The sequence below is a fragment of the Amphiura filiformis genome, chromosome 1, assembly GCF_039555335.1.
Source record: "Amphiura filiformis chromosome 1, Afil_fr2py, whole genome shotgun sequence".
NCBI lineage: Eukaryota > Metazoa > Echinodermata > Ophiuroidea > Amphilepidida > Amphiuridae > Amphiura > Amphiura filiformis.
The window spans coordinates 60,219,316-60,245,957 of NC_092628.1; the positions used below are offsets into that span (position 1 = coordinate 60,219,316).

The 26,642-nt window shown below is 38.3% G+C and overlaps 2 protein-coding genes across 2 annotated transcripts in view; one reads left to right on the forward strand and one right to left on the reverse strand.

Moving 5' to 3' along the window:
- Positions 1-1,208: 1,208 nt before the first annotated feature.
- On the reverse strand, positions 1,209-14,650 carry LOC140150030 (ADP-ribosylation factor-like protein 6-interacting protein 1). Its single transcript, XM_072172038.1, has 6 exons — positions 14,569-14,650; positions 9,750-9,883; positions 8,979-9,098; positions 7,164-7,281; positions 6,494-6,578; positions 1,209-5,573 (listed from the first exon to the last, which is right to left on the reverse strand). The coding sequence occupies exons 1-6, from the start codon at positions 14,632-14,634 to the stop codon at positions 5,443-5,445; spliced, it is 654 nt and encodes a 217-aa protein (XP_072028139.1). The 5' UTR covers positions 14,635-14,650; the 3' UTR covers positions 1,209-5,442.
- Positions 14,651-18,289: 3,639 nt separating this feature from the next.
- Positions 18,290-26,642, forward strand: part of LOC140150041 (BTB/POZ domain-containing protein KCTD5-like) — a 35,802-nt gene continuing 27,449 nt past the window's right edge. Inside the window, exon 1 of the mRNA XM_072172049.1 lies at positions 18,290-18,546. Coding sequence (XP_072028150.1) covers positions 18,343-18,546 — 204 coding nt within the window. The 5' untranslated portion in view covers positions 18,290-18,342. The remainder of the gene's footprint in view (positions 18,547-26,642) is intronic.

Below are 26,642 nucleotides of genomic sequence, written 5' to 3' on the forward strand. Positions count from 1 at the left end.
ACATTTTACAGGGGTCACGTCAAAGTTCATGCAGAGGTCAAATTTAAGAAATGCATTTTCTGTACATCTGTAATGGTAATACGGGACTCAAACTCTGTGACAACAAACTTAATGACCAGGGGAATATTTTGGAACCCTTTGCAGGGGTCGGGTCAAAGGTTATCTTGGGTCAAATCTTACAATTTCCTTTTCTGGACATCTGTAAGGGATATGGGGCTGAAACTCAGTGACAACAAATCTCATGACCAGGGGAACATTTTGTAGGGGTCAGGTCAAAGGTCAAATTTTAGAAGTGCATTCTTCGCACATCTGTAAGGGGTACGAGACTCAAACTCGGTGACAACAAACTTAATGACCAGGGAGAATATGTTTGCAGGGTCAGGTCAAAGGTTATCTGGGGTCAAATCTTATACCGTAATTTCATTGTCTGTAAGGGTATGGGGGCTTAATTTGGTGACAACAAACCTCGTGACCCGGAAACATTAAGGTCAAAGGTCAGGTCAAACGGCCATTAAAGGATTACATGCCTTGCGATTGTCTGCGCTCTGTGAGCGCAAATTATCTCTAGTTGACCTTGTGTTGTAACTCAAAATTAAAACATAAATCCGATTAACAGTCTTAACAATCTGAAAATGATGCTAATATATAATAAGTTTGTCACTTTTTTATAAAAGCTGTTGTCAACAAACCATGTGTGTACTGTATATTCTCAAATAGTCGCCCTGGGGCGTTGCATTTTCCAAAAGGGGGACGTTTATTAGAGGTCATTTAAAGAACGAAAATTCCTGTTAAAATCATTAGATAAGCTTTAAAACTCACACTGAAATAACGAACTATGAACTTTAGGAACAATGATTTCTGGTTCAATTCTGGGTTTATGATCAGACTTTTGCAAACTACCGATGCCATTAGCGATTGTGAATGCACCTTGGTAAGCTTTCTACACAAGAAATATCAGCATTTTTTAAACATCTTGGTTGAAAAAAATGGTGGGAGGGAGGCATTTAATTGTAGGGGGTGACTATTCGAGGATATACGGTATGTATAAATCTGCCAAGGTATTGAAAACAATGAAAATAACATATTGGTACAGTACTTTTCAAACTGTTATTGTCAAGTTTGTAAGAGAAACAAGAATCTATAATAAAGCAACTGAAAATTGACAACCTATTATTACAGTGTCATAGTTTGAAGTTCATAGAAAGGGATTTTCAAATAGAGCATAATGCAGTTTTCAAAAGCTCTCATCTGTGATTTTTGGATACGGTTCCATTCAGGTTTCTATCAGGTGACAGAATGGGCAGAATAATCATTGTTTTCAAACAATGAACACAACATAAATTCAAAATAATTAAATAGTATTTACAGAATTTACATACATGCAAATGATCTGACACTATCTGCAATAAATAGCCTACAATATTTTCTAGTTTTTTACAAGACTAGCTCTTCATAGTTTGAAAGTGATTTCCCCCTGAACACTGGCTTTAAAAATCCTAATACAAAGATGCACAAAGTGGCTCTACTGTTTATTTTTCTGGGTATTTCCTGATCTGCGCACAAATTTAACATTGTAAAGTTACAAAGCAAAACAAGCATATTACAAGCTTCCTGATTTTTATATTTTATGTACATTTTAGTGCACAAGCTTCCAGAAAAGAACGGCACTGTCTGGCGCTGATAATGAGCAACATTTGTGACACTTCATGAGGGCCGAACGCAGCTTTCACGCATCAATCAGCCAATCAGATTACTGGCCTGTTGTTATGATTGTGTGTCGAATGTCATCCGATTGAATCAGCCAATCTGAACCCCACTTACGTGTTTATGCTGTGTACACCCTCCAAAAGCAAGAGAGTGCCATTCTTCTCTGGAAGCCAGTGTAGTATAGCATTGAGCAGACATATTTTTCCCATGAGAAAATATGATAACTAGGCTATATAATAGAGCTATATAAAACAAAAGTTGTTTCCCATTGGCCTTGTGCATTTTGTCTTTGGGAGCCAATTTTACAGCATTTTTTTGAAAATCTAGAAAAACAATGTATTTTCAAGCAAAAAATGAATGACAAAATATTTTTTAAATTTCTCAGAAGCAATGTGAAATCAATAAATCCCATCCATCCATAATTTCCTAAAAAATTTCATGTCTAACCTACTCTGACATGCTACATTTCAGGTTTTAGCCTAAATACAATTCCCGCATTTTTATATATTTCAGCCCGCTTTTGGGGCTTTTTGGCCTGCATTCACATGCTTTTTCAGGTTTTTCTCACTAGTTTCAGTTTTTTGAGTGAAACTGAGTGGCATCTCTGGACATTAAATATTTGTGATTTGAGGCATATTTTGCCACAAATCCCGACTATAAAAATAATATAACAAACTACACAATGCATTTTGGTTTTTAAGCTATGTGAATCAACCTGATTTTAAAGTGTAAGTCTGGCAAGATTTAAAATGGCTGAAAAATAATTAACCTCACAACACCGTAAAATCTGTGCACCCCTACTACCAGTAAATATCAGTTCATACTATGCTGCAATTGCTTTGCGTGGCTGATATATTGATTACTTTTTGCCGCACCTCAACGCAACTCGTCACATTTCTAAGTTAAAATGTATTTAACTCTATTGCGATACCGCAGTGCAGTATTTTACAGTACGATGCAGTGCGGCAAAGCACCGTACCGCAAAGCAATTGCGGCATAGTATGAACGGACCTTAATGCTGGTTGTATCCTACGCTGTTGAATATTAGCCTACACTTTTTTCAATTTCCATTTCACATGATGTGAATTTGTAACTAGCAACTGCGCAATCAAAGTGTTGATTTGACCAATTTCTGTAAGTAGTCGACTTTTTCGCCAACATTTAACAGGTGATGTTATTACCAAAATATACATAATTCACAGCTTTTGAATATTTTGTTTTCCAGGGGAAAATAGTTGCCATAAAGTTGGAATCAAATTCCTCCAATATTAGTTGCAAAATATAATACAAATGGTCTTAAACCTTTGATAAGTGAAATGTCAAAATGGTACACTTGGGGTAGTATATATAAGAACAATATATGACTGTTTTGTACTTAGCTTACCCTTTCCAAGAGTTTTTTTTTAACTGACAGGTTTTAAAAAAAAGAAAAGAAAACCGTCCGTTAATGTATGGCCTGATCTGAGCAATCAACTCCAGCACTACTGGCAACTGCTAGTGAAATGCTAAAATAATTGAAATATAATCCATATAATTTCACTCTGCTGAAGAAATGTAAAATGGATGTGACACAAAATTATTGTAGAACTATTTCAAATTTAATGAAGACCATGATTACAAGGGTACTTTTAAGATTGGCAGTCTACAATGCCAACATAATTACTTTTCTAAACCAGCTGTGGCCTTTGTAACATTGTATTCTTTGATTTACTGTTTGGTAAGTACTTAATCAGCTGCAATTAGAAACAACATTTAGAAACTGTTTATGGTCCCACAAATTACTCTTTTTAATACTTATGTGTTGTATTTCTGGTGAATGTATAGTTCAATTAATTCATATTCTAATCAAAGTGAACAAGTTTTTCCACACTCTTTTCCATATCAAAGCTTTAAGTTGCCGTTTCCTTCACCCCAGTTGACACTTTACCCTTTGAACTATTCAAACACCTTTCACTAAATGATCAACCCTTCACACTGCATTCAACTTACTACCATTAATATACATAAATGTACATGTATTAGCACCTTCAAGAATGTGTGCAAAATTACAATACAGAGTGTAATCTAAAACCACAAAACACTTCAGCAGATTGTGACCAATTTGGTCAAATTCACAAGAATCTCAAACATGTCACTTTGCTTTGCAGCTTCCTCACTCTTGATCCCAATGTCATGCTATTTGCCCTCACTGAATGGTTCTGACACACTATATGCTTGGCTTAACACTTGCTAATAACACTAAATTGTGTTACAACAGAAATCACCCATTAGACAAGGGCTTGCAACAGGTGGCTCAGTCATGGGCCAAATTCTGCCCGCGAAGAACTGACGAGAAACAAAAATGGGTGAAAAAATCAATAATAATAATAGGCCTAATGTTAACAAAAATGAAAAAGATAGACCAGGCCAAGCTTTTGTTTGTTGGTTATATTTCTTCTTTAACCTGGGACACTCAATCAGTTGAAAACACAATTAATCATCTGTTCTTCCTTAAGGCCCAGGGAAAGACGCTAAGACGGGCCCCTCAACCACATCCGCTATACTTGTGCTTTACAGGCACTTACAGACCCGAATCAACAGTTGAGAGCCCCTGCACTAAAATTTGTTTGGCTTATACATGTAATAGGCGAAAATTATTCAACTTGTGTTATTGCACGCATCAATGAAGTCACAACTCAGGCTCATGTAAATTCACTTAAGCGCAAGCACAACTAGCGTAAGCACTGCGCCCAACTGTGTGCCATTCTATGCGTTATGAAATGTTTCTGGGAAGTGAAACAAATTTCAAGTCTGACAAGCCTAGATATGACCAGGTTTTCTGACTTGCCACACCCTATTATGCATTTTTGTAAAAGTTTTGGCTCGGGTGAGGTAGATAGAAGTAGCAAACGCAAACTCACAAAGGCTAATATTTTGTGCTGTATAATACAAAAATATGTCAAGTAGCATACAATGTCTCTACCAAACAATGAGTGACATAAGCAAATTTTCATGCAAGTACTACCATGCTTTTGATGCCGTTTAGTATATACATTTGGTTCCAAATAGTTCTAATCACAAGCACACACAAGTTGACACCCAATGGACAATATTGGTGTCATTTCACAAAGTAACCACACAATCAAAGCTTCTTCATTTTCTAACTGCTTATCTACAGCAAAAGTAATTCACATTAGGTCCCCTGAATTATGCAGTTAAATAATGTAATCAATTACAGGATTTGAGTTTGGGGCATCTGAGTGCATTACACATAAGATACCAGTGCAATTTATGACATGCCTTAAATTAATGACCAGTGCTATAGTGTGAGTTGACATAGTCCTTATTTATAACATGCCTAGAATTGTAATCAATCCCTGGAATTATGTCATTCAATCCAGCAGATTTGTACCAGACCTTTCACAATCATGGCTTAATGGCTTCATCCACAGAACGTGCCTTAAATCAGCAAAAACATGCAATATCACCTGCAAGCATTTGCATCGTGATTGGGTGCTGGTTGCAGGGCTGCAGTGTATCATTTGCATGCTGTGCCAAATTTAATTAATGCAAGTACAATCTAGCACTGTCTTCTATTGAGAGTAAGATCAGTTATCATCCCTTGAAACACCGTGCTACATAAGCGTATTCACTATCCTAACACTGCCTGCGTAGGATTTCAAGAAGAACATTTTAACATCATCTTTTTGTTTCTCATTTTAAAAGACAGAGCAATAAATCTTGGCATGATTATTCTCATTCCTTCTTATTCTTCATTTGGTTCTTGGTCTGTCGGATAAATGACACCACAAACTGCAATGTGCTTGCGTAGTACTTGGCTATGATGCCCCGATGGTTGAGACCTGGTACCAGGACAAGGAATACACCTGTTATGAATAGAAACATTGACAAGTTGTTAATTAGATGCGAATGATAAGCTGCAGTGCAGCCATTTGTTTTTACATTTTGCAGTTCTTGGAGGCACATATTGAAACAGCAATTCTGAGCATAATTTAGTTGTGACCTGTTTGACCTCCATGACCTTCAAAACAAGTCTTATTTACAGCATTATTTTCTATGTGTGTGTGTGTGTGTGTCTTTCTTAAACAATACACAAAATGGCCAAAACACAATATACACTCACGTACAACCTTGTGTTATTTTATCAATACAGTTGGAAATGATTAACACAGAATTGCTGAACACACAAAATGTATTTTAGTCCCAAGCATATACTTTATACATTATAATGACCCATTAACACATATTTTTGTAAAAACTACAATCTTCGTCCTTGACAGGTATACCCTGCTCACCACCCTAACCCAAGGAAGACAGGGTATTCTGGAACTTTAGGAAATAAGACAATATTCTACTTTTTGCACCTGAATTCTTCAAATACTGTTGTCAAAACAAAAGTAGGAAAGGGTGTGTATCTGTGATGACAGTTAGCCCTGCTTTCAGTGTCCTATTTTGAGTAAATTATATTGTGAATTACAAACGAAAAGAAAATATGTATAATCAGGGTTGTAGCTACGATGGGCGGCAGTGGGCAGTGGAGCCCACCACTCACTTCCGGAGCCCACCATGCACTGAAGGTTCATTTTGATGCTAGAGCCCACCACTCAAACTTAAAAAACTTGTGTATTTTACCAAATCTATCCTTAAAGTATCCACTTTTGTTGACATCTTCCTAAATCAATGAAATTCTGTAAATTGCTACCCAGCACTCAATTTCTGCTAGCTACCACCCTGTATATAATAGTTTCATAATTTAAACAGATCTTGTTTTGATTGTTTTACTTACTGAGCAACCACATGAGGAGTAAATTTGGAATAAGATTTCCAATGAAGGCAACAACAGACAACACCCCTATCACTGCAAAGAAATACTGAAACAAAGCAAAATTTCAAGGAAATTAATCACTATGCTCAACCAAGCATACAGTAACTTCAAAGAATGATATATACAATGGTAGTAATTCGCTATATGAACGAGGTAAAAGAATGATGCTCTTCACAACTAGTTTATAAATTAAGATTACGGACACAAATGTTCTTGGTAAAACTTCAAACGTAACAGTCATGCAGGACATTTCACTCAAACTGATCTTAGGTTTGTGTTTATTTTTTTTATTTGTAAATGTTCTCAATCATCCAGGTGGATAGAAAAATCAAACAAAATATTTAAATCAATTCATCTAGCCTTACTTTTTATATTAAATCAAACTTAACATTGATGTGAAAGGGGAATTAAAGTCAATACTTTGAAATGCCTGGCAGTAACATGTGAGAGAGACTTTTCAAATAAATACATACATGTATATGCCACTTGATTTCAACTGACAGTTAACTCCACATCAAGAGTATGTAACTGGCTGACTTGGAAAGAGAAAATGTCACTTTCGGTGCACCAGTAGTATTGGATCAAAACAACAATGTTCACTAACACATACCAGGTGCTCCCAATAACTGACCTGTTTTGGCTTTGAGTCCCTTGTCTCTTTGACCCACTTATAAGTCCTGATGACTTTGTCTTTACTGTGGATGAGTATGATACAGATCTGTTGCAGCTTGCGCTCATGCTCTGCTGTCCTGCAAATAATGAAACAAATAAAAAACACATAGCATGTAAAATAGCTTTGTACCTTATTTAAAGTTATTTCAGATTTAAGGTTGGGCTTGTAGTATATATTTTAGGAAAGGTGAAAAGGGTATGTAAAAACACAGATATTTATCTGTGGTAAAAATGATTTCATCCATTGTCAAAACCTGTTTTAGACACAAGGAACAGCTCCAGATTGACAATATTTACCAGATTGACAAAACTGGCAATATCAAATTCACATTTGAAAAAGAAGAAAACAGGCTAATCACTTTCTTGACATTCTCATTGTTAAAAAGCAGAGCGGTTCAAAAGTTCTTAGTTTACCGGAAAAAGATGCACACAAATCAGTACTTTAATTTCTAATTACACCACCCACTTCAACACCAGCTCGGGTGTATATTAATGGACAGAAAGGACAAAGTTATTGCAGAGGAGGAAGACAAGCGTATTGAAGAGAGCAAAATCAAGGAAGCCCTGAAAATGTGTGGATATCTGGTAAGGGTTTTTAAAGATGTAAACAACTAGAAACATCACAATTTTCAACACAAGGTGGCAATTGGGATACCTCCACCATGGGGTGATTTAAATTCAGAAAGATATCAGCTAAATGTCAAACTGTATGATTGCTAAACAAACAAACATAACCTCAACTGACCTTTTGAACTCTGTATGTGACCTTGGATACCACCAATACATGACGATATTCATAATAATAAATAAGTAGGCAGAGTTTCTGACCATGGCCCACCTTTCCTGAAAATCTGAAGTAAATCCACCTATGGTCGCATGTCACAAATAGGTCACCCAAAAATGGAGGATCCGAAACATGAAAACACTTTCTTCACACTGCTAATTAAAGACACTTTTCCCTATTATATTACTGTACAAAGTGTGCACATAATGCTCCAAAATTTCTAAATAGCCTACCTCTTGCCTGTGTCACCCTGCTTTTTCAAAAGTACATAATCAAAGAACTAGATGAATGCTAAACCCAGGGGTGTGATTGGTGCTTTAAGAAAAAAAACCCAAGGCAATGAAATTGCGAAGCGGAGCTGTCGCCTGTTGCGGCTGGGGGTCCAGGGGCCCGCTTAAGGGCCCCTGGTGGGGTCCAGGGGCAACGCCCGGTGGGGGTCGAGGGGGCGAAGCCCCTGGAAGCCAGAGGGTTTTACACACTTGAGCACCACTGAGATACAATTTCATGGGGTAAAATGCAAAAATGAGAAACTGTTAAAATACTTCACTTTATAGTATAAAAACATTTATTATCTGTGAATACATACTTCCAGTATCATATCATTCACATACACATGAGAAATTGCATCACCATTTTTGCACAGTACAGCGTGTCTATAATTTAGTATAAATCATCCAGTCAGGGTTCTAAGGAATTTTCATTTTAAAATTGGAGATTTTCTTATATCTGGAAACTGAAAATTCCGGAAATGTGACATCTCTGTTAAGCATTAGCTCTTGGTCCAGGGCCACTCCAAAAGCAAAAAAATCCGGAATTTTTTTTTAATCCCAAAAATCCGGAAAAATCCGGAAAAATCACACCCCTGTAAACCTAATAAAAATTATTGTTTTCTTGTTCAACTGACATGAATTCTTGACCAATCTATCTAAGTTGACTCCATTAACAACAGGATTGACCACACATACTATTAAACCTATCATTTTGTCTTACCATTCTTCTGTGTTGAAGTACTTCTGGAAGACAGTGGGTACCAGATAGTCAATCAGACATAGCTTCATCACTATCAATGCTATGGTGGTCAGTATTGAGGGCTCCCACCACCACAAGATTCTGCAAGGAAATCAAATTGAAGGTAAAAAACAAAACAACATACATACAGGAGGAGGCTTGAAAATATTAAGTGTGCTGATCTACTACATTGTATACTTGACCTCACATAAAGATGAGAACAATGCATCCATGAGGACACATTATTTTCAAACCCTGGTCAATACCCTACTTGGAAAACATACCCATATTTCCCTTTAATGAGGTCACAAATACAGTGGATAAGCAGTGGTGGTGCCAGGATTTTATTTTTATTGGGGGTGGGGGGGGGGGGGTGAATTTCAGTGGGGAAAATCAACCAATTTTGTGCAAGATTGCCGAAAAAAGTGTAAATTTTCATAATTTTGGGTTTTTACTGGGGCAAGAAAAATATTGGGAGCAAGGGGACATTAGCTGCAAAAAGTGGACATTTTGTAATTTTGGGCTTTTAAAGGGGGTGGGGTGGGGTGGGGTGGGGACAAGACAAATATTGGGGGGTTCCATCCCATAGTGCCACCACTGTGGTACATCAATGAGAGGTAAACTATCAAATCTCTTCAATTGATGGTTGTGTGAATGATTCATAATTTAGTTACCGGTACTGTGAAAGGGTTCATTATAATGAAATGGTAATGTAATTGATGAATAAATTTCTTGTGCAAGCAAGTTACTTACCCATAGCACAGTGTAACCAATGTTACAAGAATGGCTGGATAACTGTCATCTTGCCATCGTAACCATCTATCAGCATGTAATAAGATGTGTCTCCAATCATGTAATGTATTCTCTAATGAGGCTATCTCCTCATCCTACAAAATCAAAACAGGTTAACTTTAGTAACACCACTTTACAAAATGTAGACATGTTTGTTAATTTGAGGGCAAGAAATAATGACATAAAGTTTTAAATCCACAATGTACAATTTCCATCAAATTTTAATTTTGTTTTTCTTTACTCAAAATGCTAAAATAAGATTAGTACTGTCAGGGTAGCGCTAATGCACGATGTCTACGATCGGGGACATGTGGAACTGTTTTTGGGACTTAATAAAATTAACCTTAAGCTTACCTAATGCATTCAACAAGAATATCTCAGACGCACAGAAAACAGGCACGTAAAAACTTATTGACAGGGCACAAAACAAATTCTGATCATTTCAGACAAAATGTCAAAAATAAATACTCCAAGAACTATATCAGATCATTCACTCTAAATACCAATCTATTGAAACATCGTGCGAGTCAAGGCTCTGCGAATGAAATAATGTAACAATTGACTCCACCTGCAAAGAGTCTCTCTCTTGTATGTAAACTGTCGCTGGGGGATTTCCTGGATCATGCATGCACAAATATTTTTATACTACTCGTGCAACGCCGACGACTATCGGTATAGTTTTATACCATAGAAAATCATCATTTAACTAATTTTCATGTCATGCTGATTGCTGAGTAAAATTTAAAATGGAGTTTCCAAAACACAAAATAATAGGCAATATAGGATAAAATAGCAGTAAATTAGCGCAACACAGTGAGATTTGAGGTGTTGAATTCTGCACCATTAACATTAAAAATACACATAATAAACATAGTCGCGTCGCGTGATCGTAATTTTTCAGAACTTTGAGATCTCAAAAGGGGGGGGGGGCCAAAAAAATTTCGTGATGAAATTTTTTTGCATCAGCCCCCACCTTACAAGTGTTTGTGAACGGTCCCTAAGTAAGCAAGCAAGCAATAAGTTTTGAAGGGTTTGATTCAGGTTTAGGAGGTGAAAAGTTAGAGTTAGGACTATGTTTGCAATAATTAAGGGTTGGCGTTTTGGCTAAATAAAAAGCCCCACAAAATGCATAATTAGATGAACAATAAGGACTGGATTGTAAAAAAAAAGAACCCCTAGTTTTTAGGTTTGCACCCCATATTTTGGATTTTCTTGGGAGTTCAAAGGTTGTGCAATAATTATGATGGTAAAATTGGGGGTGGGGGTTGGGATTATTTTTAGGGGCGAGAATGTTTTGTTTTGGCAGCCCAGGGGGGGGGGGGAGGGAGCGCAATTTTTGGCAAGACAAAAAAGGGGGGACAAGTGATTTCAAGCACACATTCATGGGGGATGTTCAAAACAAAACACTCGAAACAGGCTTTCTAAGAAAATAGTAGCCTTTAGTAGGCCTATGGAAACTTTTACATGTTCCTGCTCAGTGCTCAATCTACAAATACAGTTTTTATAATCAGGCCGGGGTGCAAGCAATATTTATTTTTACTTTTCGCTTGCTATGTTTTTTGGGTGTAATGCATAATATCCATCTCATGCTCTCGTCAAAGGTTTACTGCAAAATATTATTCATATGATCATGCATCTCGGGTTACGGTCGGTCATGGTGGGCTAAAAGTCAGGATTGCAAGATCCAGAAGTACGAACTCCCTTTTTTTAACCACTAGTATATACTTCTCTGGTTTCCACATGGCGTGATCATGATCATGTGATGTATCAGTACTGATGAATTTGCCGTACAGACAATGACCTGAGCTCACATTCATTATTTTCCATTGCATTAAAGGAGTATTTCGTGATCCTAGCATCCTCTTTTTATGATATTTTTCAGTAGATATCCACGAACGGTCCCAAAATTTCAGTTGATTCCGATTTTGCACTGCTCCATAGACAATGTGTTGTAATTTCGTTCTGGTATATATACCAGAACGAAATTCAAATTTCACGATATCTTTGCTAAACGAATTAATCTGCAAGAAATTTTTTGTATATAAACATTATGTAGCCAGCGGTTTCCAGTGATATAAAAATTTCAACTTTTTGTGTGAAAAGTGGGGGGATGATGCTGTGGATCACAAAATGCCCTTTTAAATATGTAAATATAATTTATATATTTAGGGCACGGAGTACAACTCTGATATAAAATTGGATCGGTTGAGCCCATATTTATTGGTCGAGCTATGTCGAGTTTTAAAATATTGGACGAGACGTAATCGAGTCCTATACCTGATCTCATGTACCAATACCTTGTGTATTGGTACATGATTCGGCGGGTATACTTCAGCAATAGCGAATAAGTGGTCGCTTTTTTACTCTTTTCAAAACGTCACATGTACACCAAATACAGCCCCGAAATGGTCTACTTTTAGCGTGCCTTAACTCCGAAACAGTTTAGTCAAAGTTAAAATGCGATCCCCAACCCTTTGCTTACCTTGGACGAATTTGCAGTATTTTCCGCTAGCTCCGTGTTGAAAAATGTCCGGTACTTGCCCGGTACAAACATAGAAATGGCCACATTTGCTTCAGTCCTGGTATGAATATTTCTTCCGTATAAATCCAATGGTTCCAACGTGGGCATCACGATGATAGTCTCCTACACAACCAGATTGTGTCGGCCTGACGCTCGTCGATCCTAAAAGTGAGGACAGCGTGAGCTCTTACCTGCGTAAAAGTCTGTTCGACAAAGGCAATAAGGATGATTGACAGCGCCGTTCATTGGGCGGAGCATTATATTATATTACGCCATGACAGCAGACAGGTTGCGCTGTTCTCTGACCTTGACTGTTCGTCACGTAGACAATACCGTGACCTGGGTACACGTACAAAGCTGGGGGGATGCGACTGCGGCCGCCATTTTGACACGCGGTATCTACTCTTCAGAAAAATTACTTTTGGTGACGTTTTATATCAAACAATTTTCGATAACGGATTTCTACTAGGATTTCAATTTTTATTAATGAAGGTGCATGTAGTTTTGAGGAATAACACGGGATGTTTGAGTTTTATTTCAACTGGTGGTGTAGGAAGGTGAGTGAATTCGTGAATGAGGCCGGGATTGAGGTTTCGTTGTTTCAACGATCCGATAGTAGGATACTAAACGTAGGCTAAAATGTCTAATGACGCCATGTTTACATGAAAACATTAGCTGTTGCTATGCCAGTGTCGTTGAATTTGTTACCTAAATTCCTTTCAGGATATTCTGATTTCACTTATTTATGATGTGTACGAAAATTCACCATATAAACTCAAAAGTGTGAATGCAAGCTGTTATTGCTGACAATAGAAACATTGTTGCAAGGTCATTAAAAACAGGTACTGTATTACAGACGTACTTTGGCCGAAACGAGATACAGGCCAGTTAGGCAGTCTAGTCGAGTCCAATATTTTACAACTCATTCAGTACGGGCGCACAGACTTTTTACCGGACTTTCTTACATTAGAGGATGTCTTGCAATAAACAGACATTATTAAATATTCGTAATTATTATTTCCCACCGTACCCTAAAGTCCGGTGATTGAAGGAAGTCCTGTTATAACGTGAAAACTACCATCAGAGGACATTATCGAAGTATGCATTCGCCAGTGTGTAAATGGCCGCTGTTATTTTCACTCGGCGCAAGCGCAGATGGCTCATTTTTAGATGACGTCACCACCATAATCGGTCGGAAAAAGCTTCCGACTTTGGATTTATGAATGAAATTTAGCAGCGGAGTTTCCGGAGTTTTCGAATTATGCAAATACTCAACCTATGACCTTTTTACGTCAGAATATTAATAAGCATCATGGCGCCCACTGAAAAAAAATCCGATGGGAATTGATTCAGTTTTCAGCAAATTATGCTACTTTTTTGAGCAGCTTATCGATAAATAATTCCACTAATGTGAGCACGATATTTTGAAAATGTATGCAGTGGAATGTGGTTTAAAAAATGACTTATAAATTTTGTTTGGGAGTCGGAAATTAACTGTAGTAAAATTTGACTCCTCAGTTGTTGGAAATTCTTTCTTGGAACAAATAAAATATATTTTGTTTGAAATAAGTCAAATAATAAATTGTTTATATTACGTTGCTAAATATGTATTGCATTGTTCGAATTGTCTATGGATTTTTCAATGGAAAACAAGAAATAGCAAAATATCAGTAACATCCCAGTTTGCCGTAACCCCGGCCCCCGCCATGGTCGACTTAGGGGTTCTTTTCACGGTGAACACGATGACGCTATTCACGACATGCGATACTCAATCGTTTAGCCCGAAGAGCATGTTAAAAACATAATGTCTCGTTATGACAGGATTTCCGATATTGCAGGACAGCAAAGTCCGGTTGGTAAAATAATTCCCGTTATTGCGGTACAAGTAAGTACGTCTCGTAAAAACTCTGTGCGCCCGTACTGTCATTGCGAGACCAATAAATATTGGGCGTAAAGCATCCAATTTTATCATTATTATGTTTTGGATCCAATATTATCACAACTTGGATCCATCAAAACATAATAATGTCATTTCATGGGCTGTGTACTTGTTCTGGTACAATTTACTCTGCCAGTGGCAGTGCCACACAACGCGCACGCAAATACATGTTAAGCTGTACCGGTATGTTTACTTTTATTATGGCATTTATGCAATTAGTAATTGGCATAAAACGGGTAACATTCTGAGGACCAAACTTCTCATGCTTTATCTCTGATATATAAGGGCATATTTACATATACATTTATTTCTTTATTCACCTTGGTTTCAAGTCCTGCTTTGGTTCCATTGTTGGAATCGTCGGAATTCCTTCCGTGCGCCGCCATTTCTGTTTTGAATGTTTTGATTGGCACCTGTCAAACGTCGAGGGCGGTATAACGTATACAGTTTTCCCAGGGGGGGTACTTGTTTGCTGCTTGCTTGCTTCCTTGCTTGCTTGCTTGCTTACTTACTTAGGGGTGGTGCAATAATTATGTGTACCCCCGGGGGTGAATTCTCAAAATGGTCTGCCAAAATCGCTTGCCCCCCTTTGGCCGTGCAAAAAATCTTTGCCCCCTTCGACATGCCAAAAACCTTTGCCCCCCCCCCCCCTTTTGACGTGCCAAAAAATCTTTGCCCCCCCCCTTACACATGCAAGATTTTGGGGAACCCGAATTTAAAACCTTAAATTGTCTTAACATATAATGCGGCGGAGCGAGCAGGAAATATTGCATATTTGAACGTGTTAAGAACGTTTTCCCACGCCTTTTAGGGCGTAATATAGAAACAGTGCCCAAAATATCTGTGCCAAAAATTGCTTGCCCCCCCCCTTTCGACTTGCCAAAATCGCTTGACCCTTTTGACCTGCCAAAAATGCTTGCCCCCCCTTTTGGCCTGCCAAAAATCTTGCCCCCCCTATAATTCACCCCCGGGGTAGGCTACACATAATTATTGCACCACCCCTTAGGCCTACCTACTTAGGAGCGCTTAGGACCTACTTACTTACTTAGGCCAACTTATTTATTTACTTACTTTAATAGGGTACGGTCGGAATATGGGACCATTAAGGACGTTTAGCTTATTTGCATAAAAACTAAAGAAGATATGCCCACAAGAGATTGTTATGATGAACAACCTGTCCTTTAAGATTAATAAAACAGGCAATGTTACCTTGTTTTTATGTTTGTTTGGACGCTATGACGTCAAAATGACGTCATCGTCAAGTGTCCCAGGGACACTGTGTTATCTCTATGGTGAAAATCAAAAAGTTCAGAAAATCACTCTTTTGTTCTAAAAACATTTTTGTTACATGATTTTGAATGTTAAATGCAAATTTCTACAAGAAAATTCAATTTTCTAAATAGTTTTGCTTTTCGCATTGACAATGCACACAATTTCCTATGTAGGCCTATCTCATATTACCTGCACCCATTCAGTTGAAAATCAGAGAAAATAATCATTTATAAAAGGAAAGTGCCACTTGTCAGTGGAATTTTACCTGCTGATAAGCTTAAGCCATCACCTATCATAAAAAATGACAAATGCCCCCTCAGTACCAGAGTTTTTGGATACACAATCATAAAATGTGACGTCATTGATTTTATATCAGGCCAAAAAAACGACATAATTTTTTGGGCAATTTCACTCTTTTTGGCATTGATTTCCAAGAGTTTGATACACAGACTCCAAAACTGCATTTCTAGAAGCACAATTGATGTCTCTAAACACTTAACAAATCAACTTAAAGTGTTTACCTTCTCTAATCTACTTTTTGTTAAAATGAAAACAGGTGTCCCATATTACCTGCTGTCCCATATTACCTGCAGCTACCCTACTTTAAAGCTTATTGTTTGCTTGCTTATACTTTACTAGGGACCGTTCACAAACACTTGTAAGGGGTGGGGGCAGATGCAAAAAAAATTCATCACGAAATTTTTCGCCCCCCCTTTTGAGATCTCAAAAATTTCAGAGCCCTCCCCCTTTTTGACATGAAAATTATGGGTAAACCCGGCCCCATAGAAAAGCATATAAACTCAATTTTCCCAGGAAAATTTGTGGTCATTTTTCAGGCCCCCCCCCTATAGCCCTAACAGGGTCAACAATTGGGCCCCTTTTTGCATCAGGCCCGCTCCAACAAGTGTTTATGAACGGTCCCTTACTTAGTACTTACGGCACTTACTTTACTTACTTACTTAGGCGAGGCCTCAGCCCAGCTCTTCGGATAGGCCTAGATGAGACGCCCTTACTCTCCCCACATTTGACGGTAACCCAAGTTTTTTTTCCAAGCTGTTCCCAAAATTCCTTTACCGGGAAAAGCACACGAAAATATGATTAAGTGCGCGCGTAGCACGCGAAAATTTGCTATTTCAATGCTAAAATTCAAAGGGGATGTATTGGAGTCACCGAGCCACTGCACCGGAGCAACATTTCCAAATCTTCCCACTGTACTAAAAGAACATTACCTGGACAAATATTAAGATTAACAAAGTTGAGGACAATATGTGCCCTAAAATCGTGCCAAAGGAAGATGCATAATAGAAAATAGGGCTTTTACAACTTTTGGTTAATTTAGTCCCAGTATTTTGATCATAGGCCTACAAGTTTTGGCGATTCCTTCATGTAATTTTACACGAAATTAGGGTTAGGGTTAGGGTTAAGGTTATAGGGTTAGTTTAGGGTTAGGATTAGGGTTAGGGTTAGGATTAGGTTAGAGTTAGGATTATAACACGAAATAATTACATGAAGGATCGACCCAAGTTTTATGCTTTTTCCAGGCATCATATTATTTATGATTTACATTACAGAAAGGATTATTATAACTCTCATTTTTTGAGGTTCGTGTTCGATCAAGTTCAAGATGAACTCGCAGATTTACTCACAGAATTGTTTTTCTGAGATATGACATTATTTCTTTCAAATATATTTCTCAACAAATTAACACCAAATATGAGTAAAAACAATTGCTGTACGAAAATATGATCAATTTCAAAAAAAATATTTGACCGACCAAAGTTACCGGTACTCCGCTGACCGAAGTTACCCCATTTTACGGTTGGTCATATTGAATAATTATTAATTTTCACATGACCCCCATATCAGGAAAAATAAAATCACATATTTCTGTTTGTTAAAGTGAAAATCACATATCCCCCTATATTTCTCCCGCCCCCATCCCCTTTAAATAATGACCGGTCCCTTTTTGTAGAACCTTTACCGGTATTTCTTAGAGTGCACCACCCCGCACCCCATATGTTTTTGAGTGGCCTTTCTTTTCTATGAACCTCATCTTGTTCAATTTTGTAATAGCTAGGTTTATTATTTTTTCCTTTTAAGGGGGCACACCATCCACCACTGCCCAATTTTTGGCCTATTTTTGCATTTTTCTCACAAATTAAAGCGCATTGGTGACAAATAAGATATGTATATTTTAGGGGCAAGGACTACAACTAGGCCTACTGCACTGGAAATTTTATTTCAGCACAGACAACAGTTGTGGAGTTACAGCCAAAAATGAGGGAAAACCAATATTTGATCAATAAATCAATAACTACTTGCCTTGAGTTGCTGAATTTTCAGTGCATATAGTTGTAGTCCTTGAATTGCCCGGATGCCCATTGCCCCTATATATATATAGGCCTAGGCCTATATTTTTTTTTTATAATATACGCCTAGGTCCTATATAGGCCTATCTCACTTGTCACCAATGCGCTATAATTTGTGAGGAAAATGCAAAAATAAGCACAAAATTGGCCAGGGGCCCTTCTGAGCACTGAGTAGGCCCCCGAGTAGGCCTAATACAAGGCCTACTATTTTTTTGGCATGCATTCAGGAAGTGCCACTGATTACTGAACATGCTGAAGAGAGAGACCACCACTCCCTTTGCACCAACTTTTCAAGAGATGTCGCTGTTGTGTTTACCGGTGTCAAAATTGATTTAACATCATCACAAAGACGAAGTTCAACACTTACCAATAGATTACCTTCAAGTCGTGTGTGTGTGTATTGCCAAAGTGGTTGATACAGGGAATTTTGACTACATCAGGCCATTTACAAACATGGCGTCTTTGAACCATTCCCTTGAAATGGACACTGAGGAAAAAGTACGTGAAAATGGACCCACCGATGCAGTAAAATCCAAATGGGTCCGGCTAAATGTTGGAGGAACGTATTTTCTAACAACCAGGACGACACTATGCCGTGACCCGAAGTCGTTTCTATGCAGGCTTTGCCAAGAAGACCCTGACCTCAATTCAGACACGGTAAGCTTCTTGACTGTATTTTTATTTACATACTATATCCAGGCTGGACACATCACACTACCGTGTGATGTGTCCAGTTCGTCGCCGAACTCGCATATAACATGGAGAGCTTAGCATAACGGCCTGCCTATTTACGCTTCCTGAAAACACTCTTGCACATAACATACAAAACCACAAATTCACTAAATTCAACTTGCACTACCGACACCATGAAAAATATTTTAATTATTACCGATCCTTCAGAATACTTGCAAATATTGGCAGTTTCATAAAATCCTGCTGCTGAAAATCGTAAATTCCACAATCTTCTGTCAGATCCAGGTCAGTAATCACAGGTGGGCGAATCTACCAGCGTGACAAGACCAGAGATAATAAAAAGGATGAGAGGCCACGCCCGTACAAATAGCTAGCCTGATTGGCAAGCGCCGTCGCTGGCCAGATCTTCTACGGTCGTGTATGATGAGTAGAGACCATAGAGCCCTATATAGGGCTCTGTGGAAGAAACAGTTCCTAATTTTGAAGCCATGGATAATATATTCATTTATACGAGAACCATATTTTTGTACCAATCACAGAACAGAATTTCACTTAACTCACAGCTGTCAATCATTCTTGTGAAACGTAAGCTCCGCCTAGTATCAAGGTCTTCTTCTGCGCATTGGTTGTGCGCATTAACTAGCCTCCAGCACAAATCCTGTGCACACGATCAGGTTGGATGGGCGGTTTACGCCTGGTTTACACAACAGGAACTGCGATGCATCCTAAACTGGATCGTTTCCGTGTATTCGCATTGCATGGTGGGTAATCGCCTGCCAATTTGCGTAGCTTCACGTTCACAACAGTTTAAAATCAACACAGGTAAATCCATATAAAAATTAACATGGACACAAAATTGACATAGCTTATGTAATTCAAATAATAAAATAATAAAATGTAATATTATCATGATAGATGCTCGTTTTATTAAAACTTGAAAAGATTATTAAGTCCAATAATTTGTTTGTGTTAGCTTGCACGAGTCACAAAATGGCGACCCATCACGCATTTTCTGCATGTGCCGACATTAGTAACTCATAGTGACTGTCCTCAAACTAGCGCCAGTGTGTCTCAGGCCTGATAACGACCCCAGGTAATTTAATGCAGAAAGTTTTCTTGCGAACAGCTGCAGGTGACAATTAAACAATGAACACGGCTTGTTTATGTACATGCGTGGGGAGGCTTGTACGTCAGCTGACGTGTTTTGGACATGTTCGGCGTAAAAAGTGTCGTTTTTTCTTCATGAAAAATACCAGCGATGACCAGTTTTTGTGGGCTATTTGATTTACAGGTATGTCGGTTCGTCATAGGGTAGAAATGATAGCTGTACAATTTGTATAACATACAGTTTAACATAGGCCTAAACATTTATGGGCACAAATCGACCTTCCGTATTATGCACAAGTATGTGGAAGTGGCAGGCATACATACATACGTGCATTGTTTTTGTATGTAATGTTTGTAATATATCTTATCTGTGCATATATGAATGCTATGATCTTTTACTGATTCAAATTCTTGGTAGACCAACGGGTTGGTATCACTGTGTGCAAATGAAATACTACATACAGTGCAGAGTAAACATCAAAAACAGCATTCATGCAATGCATATTGTCTTGATTCTGATTCCCCCATGTTCCCACCAGCATTGGCATTGCAGTAACAAAACGCACATAATAAGGCAAGTAAAATAAATAACATGCATATTGTCCCCACCCTCACCGATTTTTGGAGATTTCCCAATTAACGCGGGCTGTGCACTATAGACATTGTTTCTTTCGCGAAATTGAGGTTTTTTGATATGTTAAAGGGGCATTTCGTGATCCACAGCCTCATCCCCCCACATAAAAAAAAAAAAGTTGAGATTTTTACACCACTGGATACCTCTGGCTACATAATGTTTATGTACCAAATATTTCTTGCAGATTAATTCGTTTAGCAAAAAATATCGCCAAATTTGAATTTCGTTCTGGTGCACCAGAACGAAATTACAACACATTGTCTGGAGCAGTGTAATACACATAATCATGCATAACTCGCAAACGCAAAATCGGAATCAACTGAAATTTTGGAAATAAGCTTTTTTCGTGGATATCTACTGAAAAATGTCATAAAAAGAGGATGCTGGGATCACGAAATCCTCCTTTAATACAAGGAATGAAAATCCAGATTTGTAAACTCCAACTGCAATTTTTAAGGATTTTATTTCACTATTCCACTCGTGTTTGAAATTGAAAAAGAAAGAAAATCTTTGTTGTACCAGCCAGGGTACACGCGCGCAACAACGCATCGCGTTGCGTATCGCGCAATTTGTTGACGCACAAATACGCTACGCATACGTGACGCTTATCTGCATGCGCGGCGCATCAATATATTATGGAAACACCACGGAAGCACTGATTTCACAAAAACCTAGTGGTCAAATGGCTCCGTTTTAGCTGATAAAATGTGGGTTTTTCAAGTTCTTCCCCGATTTAAATATCAAGTTATGAATGGATTTCGCTCAAACTTCTCAAGGGGCCGTGTATTTACCCGATGTTCATGTAATGTAAGGTAGAAAAACGAGAAATGCCGCATTCTCCTGTGAGCTCTGATCCAAGTGCAAAATGTGACCACTTTAAACTTCAACAGCCATTATTTCAATGTTCATTTTCTCGGTAAAATGACGATTTAGGTACACGATAACTCAATAAATACAGCATCTATAGGTAAGCAAATATGATCATCGTATGAAGCATGATCGACTCAAGAAACGGTTTTCCCATTTTTTTATATTTTGGTCTATTTCCGATTTTAGACATCATTTTGTGCAAATAGGCGTTTGTGAATTTTAAAAAGTTCATTTTGATGCCTTATATGGTCAATATCTCCAAAAATAAGGCCAATATCAAAAAACTAAAAAAAGCGTTTTTGGAATGGAGCCTCAAGATGGAGATAAAAACAAAATAAAATATTTTGGAAAGAGTGTTTTTTGTTATGATGTACCGAACAAATATTGCCAAAAACTCACGTTTTTATGATTTTTTTCATTACTATTGTTTTTACACCAAATCTATATTTATATTAAGATTCATTGGTGTCTTGCCTTTATAAAAATGTATACTTTTATATGTCTTGCGCGAATAATTACAAAGTTATTGTACTTTTACTACATGCATGTCTGAGAGTACACAGCTGCCTTAAGCTTGAGGCTCCATCATGAATCAGGCGAGAAAAAAATCCAGGGGGATCAGCGAACCAGTCAGTCGTCGAAACAACTTTGTTCAAGCAAGATTGCAGAATTACAAGGACTTTTTTTAAATGGTCAGAATTTGTACTTCAGCGCCTGTGTTTCTGGTTAAAAGTAAGCAAACTTTTCAGAAAAGATACATAAATGTTAGGTTTAATTGCAGCCAAATTTGACAATCAAAAAAATTGTTTTTTAGCGTTATAAAAGTGTCGACAGCCTCAGGTCCCTTTGTTTTCTCCGACTTGGGCCGGTATGGTTCCCCAGTCTACCTTACGATCCACAGTAACTATCGTGTCGTCATGGATACTGATAGTAAGGTAGATTTGTCGATCAAATTAATACCTTTGGACGAATTTGTAGAGCTCAGTCTCCGTGTCGAAAAATGGCTGGTACTTGCCCGGTACAAACTTAGAAATGGCCATATTGCTTCAGTCCCGTGAATATTTCTTCAGTAGGCCTACTCTATTGGTTCCAAGTGGGTTCCAACGTGGGCTTCACGATGATAGCCTTCACTGCCGCTCGTCGATCCTAACAAACCTGTGATAGCCACATACAGTAGCTTACAGTCTGGCGGCTGGCCTGGATGAGACTAATTTTATACACATGTGATGACGTATCAGCCAATCGTAAGCCTTGTTTATGTCCGTTTAGCTGGACTGCTCATGCGTCATGCCGATCTGCGGCAAGCGACATGAAAGTATGAAACCAGCATTAGAGCCGACATTTTGACATGCGTTCTGCGCGTGAGAAAAATAACGTTTTGTTGACGTTTATCAAACAAAATTTCCGATAACGGGTCATACTAGGATTTCATTTTTTATGCCTCCACAATCCACATACTGTTTTAGCAATGTCCGAGCTTCCGTGCTTCAAGGTCATATACTGAGGTCAAAGGTCATTTGAGGTCAAAGAAGGTAAACTTGTAAATTTGGTCTCATATGAACAGTTCAAATTCTATTGCAACCAAACATTTTCGGACGGGTAAGCGGGTACCCGCCCGAGATTACATTACCCGGGCAGGAAATACATGTACCCTACCCGGGTGCACGAAATTAAAAAAATAAAAACAAATTTTTTTTTTAAAGTTTTTTACTTTTTCGGTTTAGTAGTGTCCTGGACCTAGACCTAAATGCTAGGATCATTCATGGTTGACCTAAAAAAAATGTTTTGTATTCATGTCATACTCTATTAATGATTTCAAAATGCATTCAAATTCAATGTATTTTGAAATCATTAATAGACTATGACATGAATACAAATTATCAATTTTCATATTAAAAATACAAAACATCTTGAAATTTTTTATTTTATTTTTAGGTCAACCATGAATGATCCTAGCATTTAGGTCTAGGTCCGGGGACAACCGAATTTTTTTTTTTTTTTTTTGCAATTTGGTACCGGTTAAATTATTACCCGAAAATGCCAGACCTAGTCATAGCTGCACTTTGGGAACCCTCATATATTGGTGGTGATTAAAGGTCATATACTGAGGTCAAAGGTCATTTGAGGTCAACTTGTAAAACACCATTATTTTGAGACTTTTGGTTAAAATGTGGTCTCATATGAACAGTTTTTATCCTAATGCAACCAATCTTGGGTCATAGCTGCACTAGATGGGAACCCTCATTATTTATTTATTTATCAGGGGACCTTTTTTATACTTTGTTGCATGTATTCCTACAAGGGGCATTTTCCTTATTTACCTCTTTTGGGGTCATCCAGGGTCACCCAGGGGTCATCTGAGGTCAAATTAGTTAAAACTTGTATGGGCATGAAACTTTGATGGGTACAGTTAACATTTGGAGCCAAATTTTGGAAGGTCATTTTCGGATTATCCAAGGTCAACCCAGGGGTGATCTGAGGTCAAATTGGGTGGGTTGATTTAACATTTTGAGTCAAATTTTTGGAAGGTCATTTTGGGGTCATTTGGGGTCACCCAGGGGTAATCTGAGGTCAAATTAGTAAAAACTGTTGTCTGTGCATGAAACTTGGTGGGTACAGTCAACATTTAGAGCAACATTTTTGGAAGGTCATTTTGGGGTCACCTGGGGTCAGCTGAGGTCAAATTAGTCAAAACCGTCGTATGGGCATGAAACTTGGTGGGTACAGTCAACATTAAGAGCCAAATTTTTGGAAGGTCATTTTGGGGTCATCCAGAGGTCATCTAAGGTCAAATTAGTACAAACTGTCATATGGGCAGGAAACTTGGTGGGTGCAGTCAACATGTAGAGCCAAAATTTTGGAATGTCATTTTGGGGGCACCATCTGAGGTCATATTAGTAAAAACTGTCATATGGGCATAAAACTTGGTGGGGACAGTCACCATCAGCCAGGTAATTGCGATAGCTGAGTCATCCAGGGGTCATCTGAGGTCAAATTCAGTCTGCCCTTCAGGCTTGAAACTTTGCATCAACTTTTGAGTGCCACATCGCTGCCTTTGGTGGAGGCATCACAGTTGACACTGTGCGTCGAAAACAGCGACATCTGAGAACCGCCATCCATCTAGTTTATTAATGAAGTTACATTTTGTTTTGAGGAATAACACAGGGAGTTTTTAGTTCTATTTCAACTGGTGGTGTAGGAAGGTCGAAGGTGAGTGAATTCGTGATGAGGTTTTCTTGTTTCAAAGATCCGATAGTAGGATACGAGACGTAGGCTAAAAAGGTCTTACGCATGCGCGGTGGTGTTCTTGAAATCATCTAGAAACGCTTCATTCGCTGGTATCGTTTCAGGCGGTCTTGGTACGAGTACATGTCACCCATGCACCACGCAATGGAATAGCAGACTGGTACTGCACAGGTTCGCTGGTTACCAGTTGCTCTCGTCTATGTAATCGGCAATCGCAGAGCCTAAAAATCATGGCGCACATATCATGACATCGGGAATTGACGCCAATTTTACGGTAAAAGCAGTCAGACCGGGAGTTTCAAGAAGTGCTGTGTATGTGTTTATATTAAGTGCATTGTGCATTCACCATATTTATGTGCATTTTTGCTGAGCGACAAGCGATCGGAATTTGACCAGTGAGGTGGCACGCTCTTCCCAACGCTACAAAAAGTGCTCTTCCTCATTGGCTAAAAACCATTCGCTATCGCTCAGCGATTGAATATAAATTCAGCTTAAGTTGAGCAATAACAGATGACATATGACACAGGTTTCTAGAGTACATGTATTTTACTAGATATACTTAACGGTGGTACTACACCCCTTGATAAATTTGACTATTTTCGCATTTTTCTCACAAACTAATAAAACACTGGTAAAAAAAGTTATGTTAATTTTGTATATTATATATAGGGGCAAGGAATCCAGTTACTACACTGGAATTTCAGTGACTCAGGACAAGTAGTTTTTGATTTGACCGTCGTCTATTTCAGTACAATTTTTTCAACAATTAAGGGTACATACTCTAGTATACTGGTTTGATTGGTCTAAAAAAATATTTTCAATTTCTAAGCAAGGCACTGTTGGCAGGGCACCCTTTTAAAGGGTGCCACTTGGAAATTTGGAAAATCCTTAAAAGGGTGGGGGTTTAAACTTTGTTGGTAAAAAGGGTGGATTGATATAAAGGGTGGGAGTAAAATAAAAAGGGTGGGAGTGCCAGCTTACAATATATTTTCATTGAATGATAAAATAACCACAAGAATAAGTGCCAAACCACTGTCAGCAAAACATATCGCAAGATAAAATTCCATTTGATGCATGTTTACATCCACTAGGTTATTGTGATGATAGGTGCAGAATTCGGCGTACTTGATTTACTTCAAACCAAATTGCCTGTGACTTCATCAATGTATACAAATAGGGAAAAAGCAAAAAGTGGTGGGGTCAGGGATTTTCAGTATAAAGGGTGCCTCAGTAAAAAGCGTGGGGGTCAGGAATGTTCAATAAAGGGTGCCTTAATAAAAAGGGTGGGGGTAAAATAAAAAGGGTGGGGATCAAACCCCACTGCCAAGTATGAAGGCGATATGACTATTAATCAGGTGATTTAAAAAAAACGAAAAAAACCCATGAAAGTGTCCTATTTCGACAATTTTGAATTTTGGTAGATGGTTGTTAAGGACGCTTATTTGTTAGCGATGTATGTAGTCTCATTCACCGTCGGGTTGCCAAAAGATTTCAGCCCGAATCGCGGGTCAAATAATCGAAAAGTCGCCCATTATGTCTCTTTACCATTGGTTTCTATGGGACATGAAACTATCGGAAGTCGCGGGAGCCAATGTTGAAAAGTCGCCCAATTTTTTTCTTAACCATTGGTTTCTATGGGACAGGAAATTGTCAAAAGTCGCGGGAAAAATCTTCAAAAGTCGCCCAATTGGGCTACCAAATCGCGGGTTTGGCAACCCACGTGTGTAACCACTGTGGTGAAACTAGAAGCGCTGAGTTACATTGGCACCCGAGACTGCCTGGTTGATAATATTAATGAGGTGACGTCATGCGTAGTATACTACTAGGCCTGTGTATGATTTGCCTGAACTGATGATGTATTAGGGTGCTTAGAATTAATATTGCAAGACCATTTGTCAGAATCCAATCAATTGGGGGCTGTGCAATAATTATGAGCTCTGGTGGGAGGATAACATGGGGGGTGAGCAAGACAATTTTGGCGATCGGATAAGGCCTAGGGGAGGGGCAAGCAAAATATGGAATCGCATATTATTTTCCTTCTCGCTGCCCTCGGAACATAGGCCTACATGATCATTTAAGGTTTGGAAATTGGGATCACAAAAATTTGGCATGTGCAAGGGGGGATTTTTGACAGGCTGTCTCCCCTTTACATACCAACCCAATCCTTTTTTTTTTTGGGGGGGGCAATGGGGACAAGGTGATT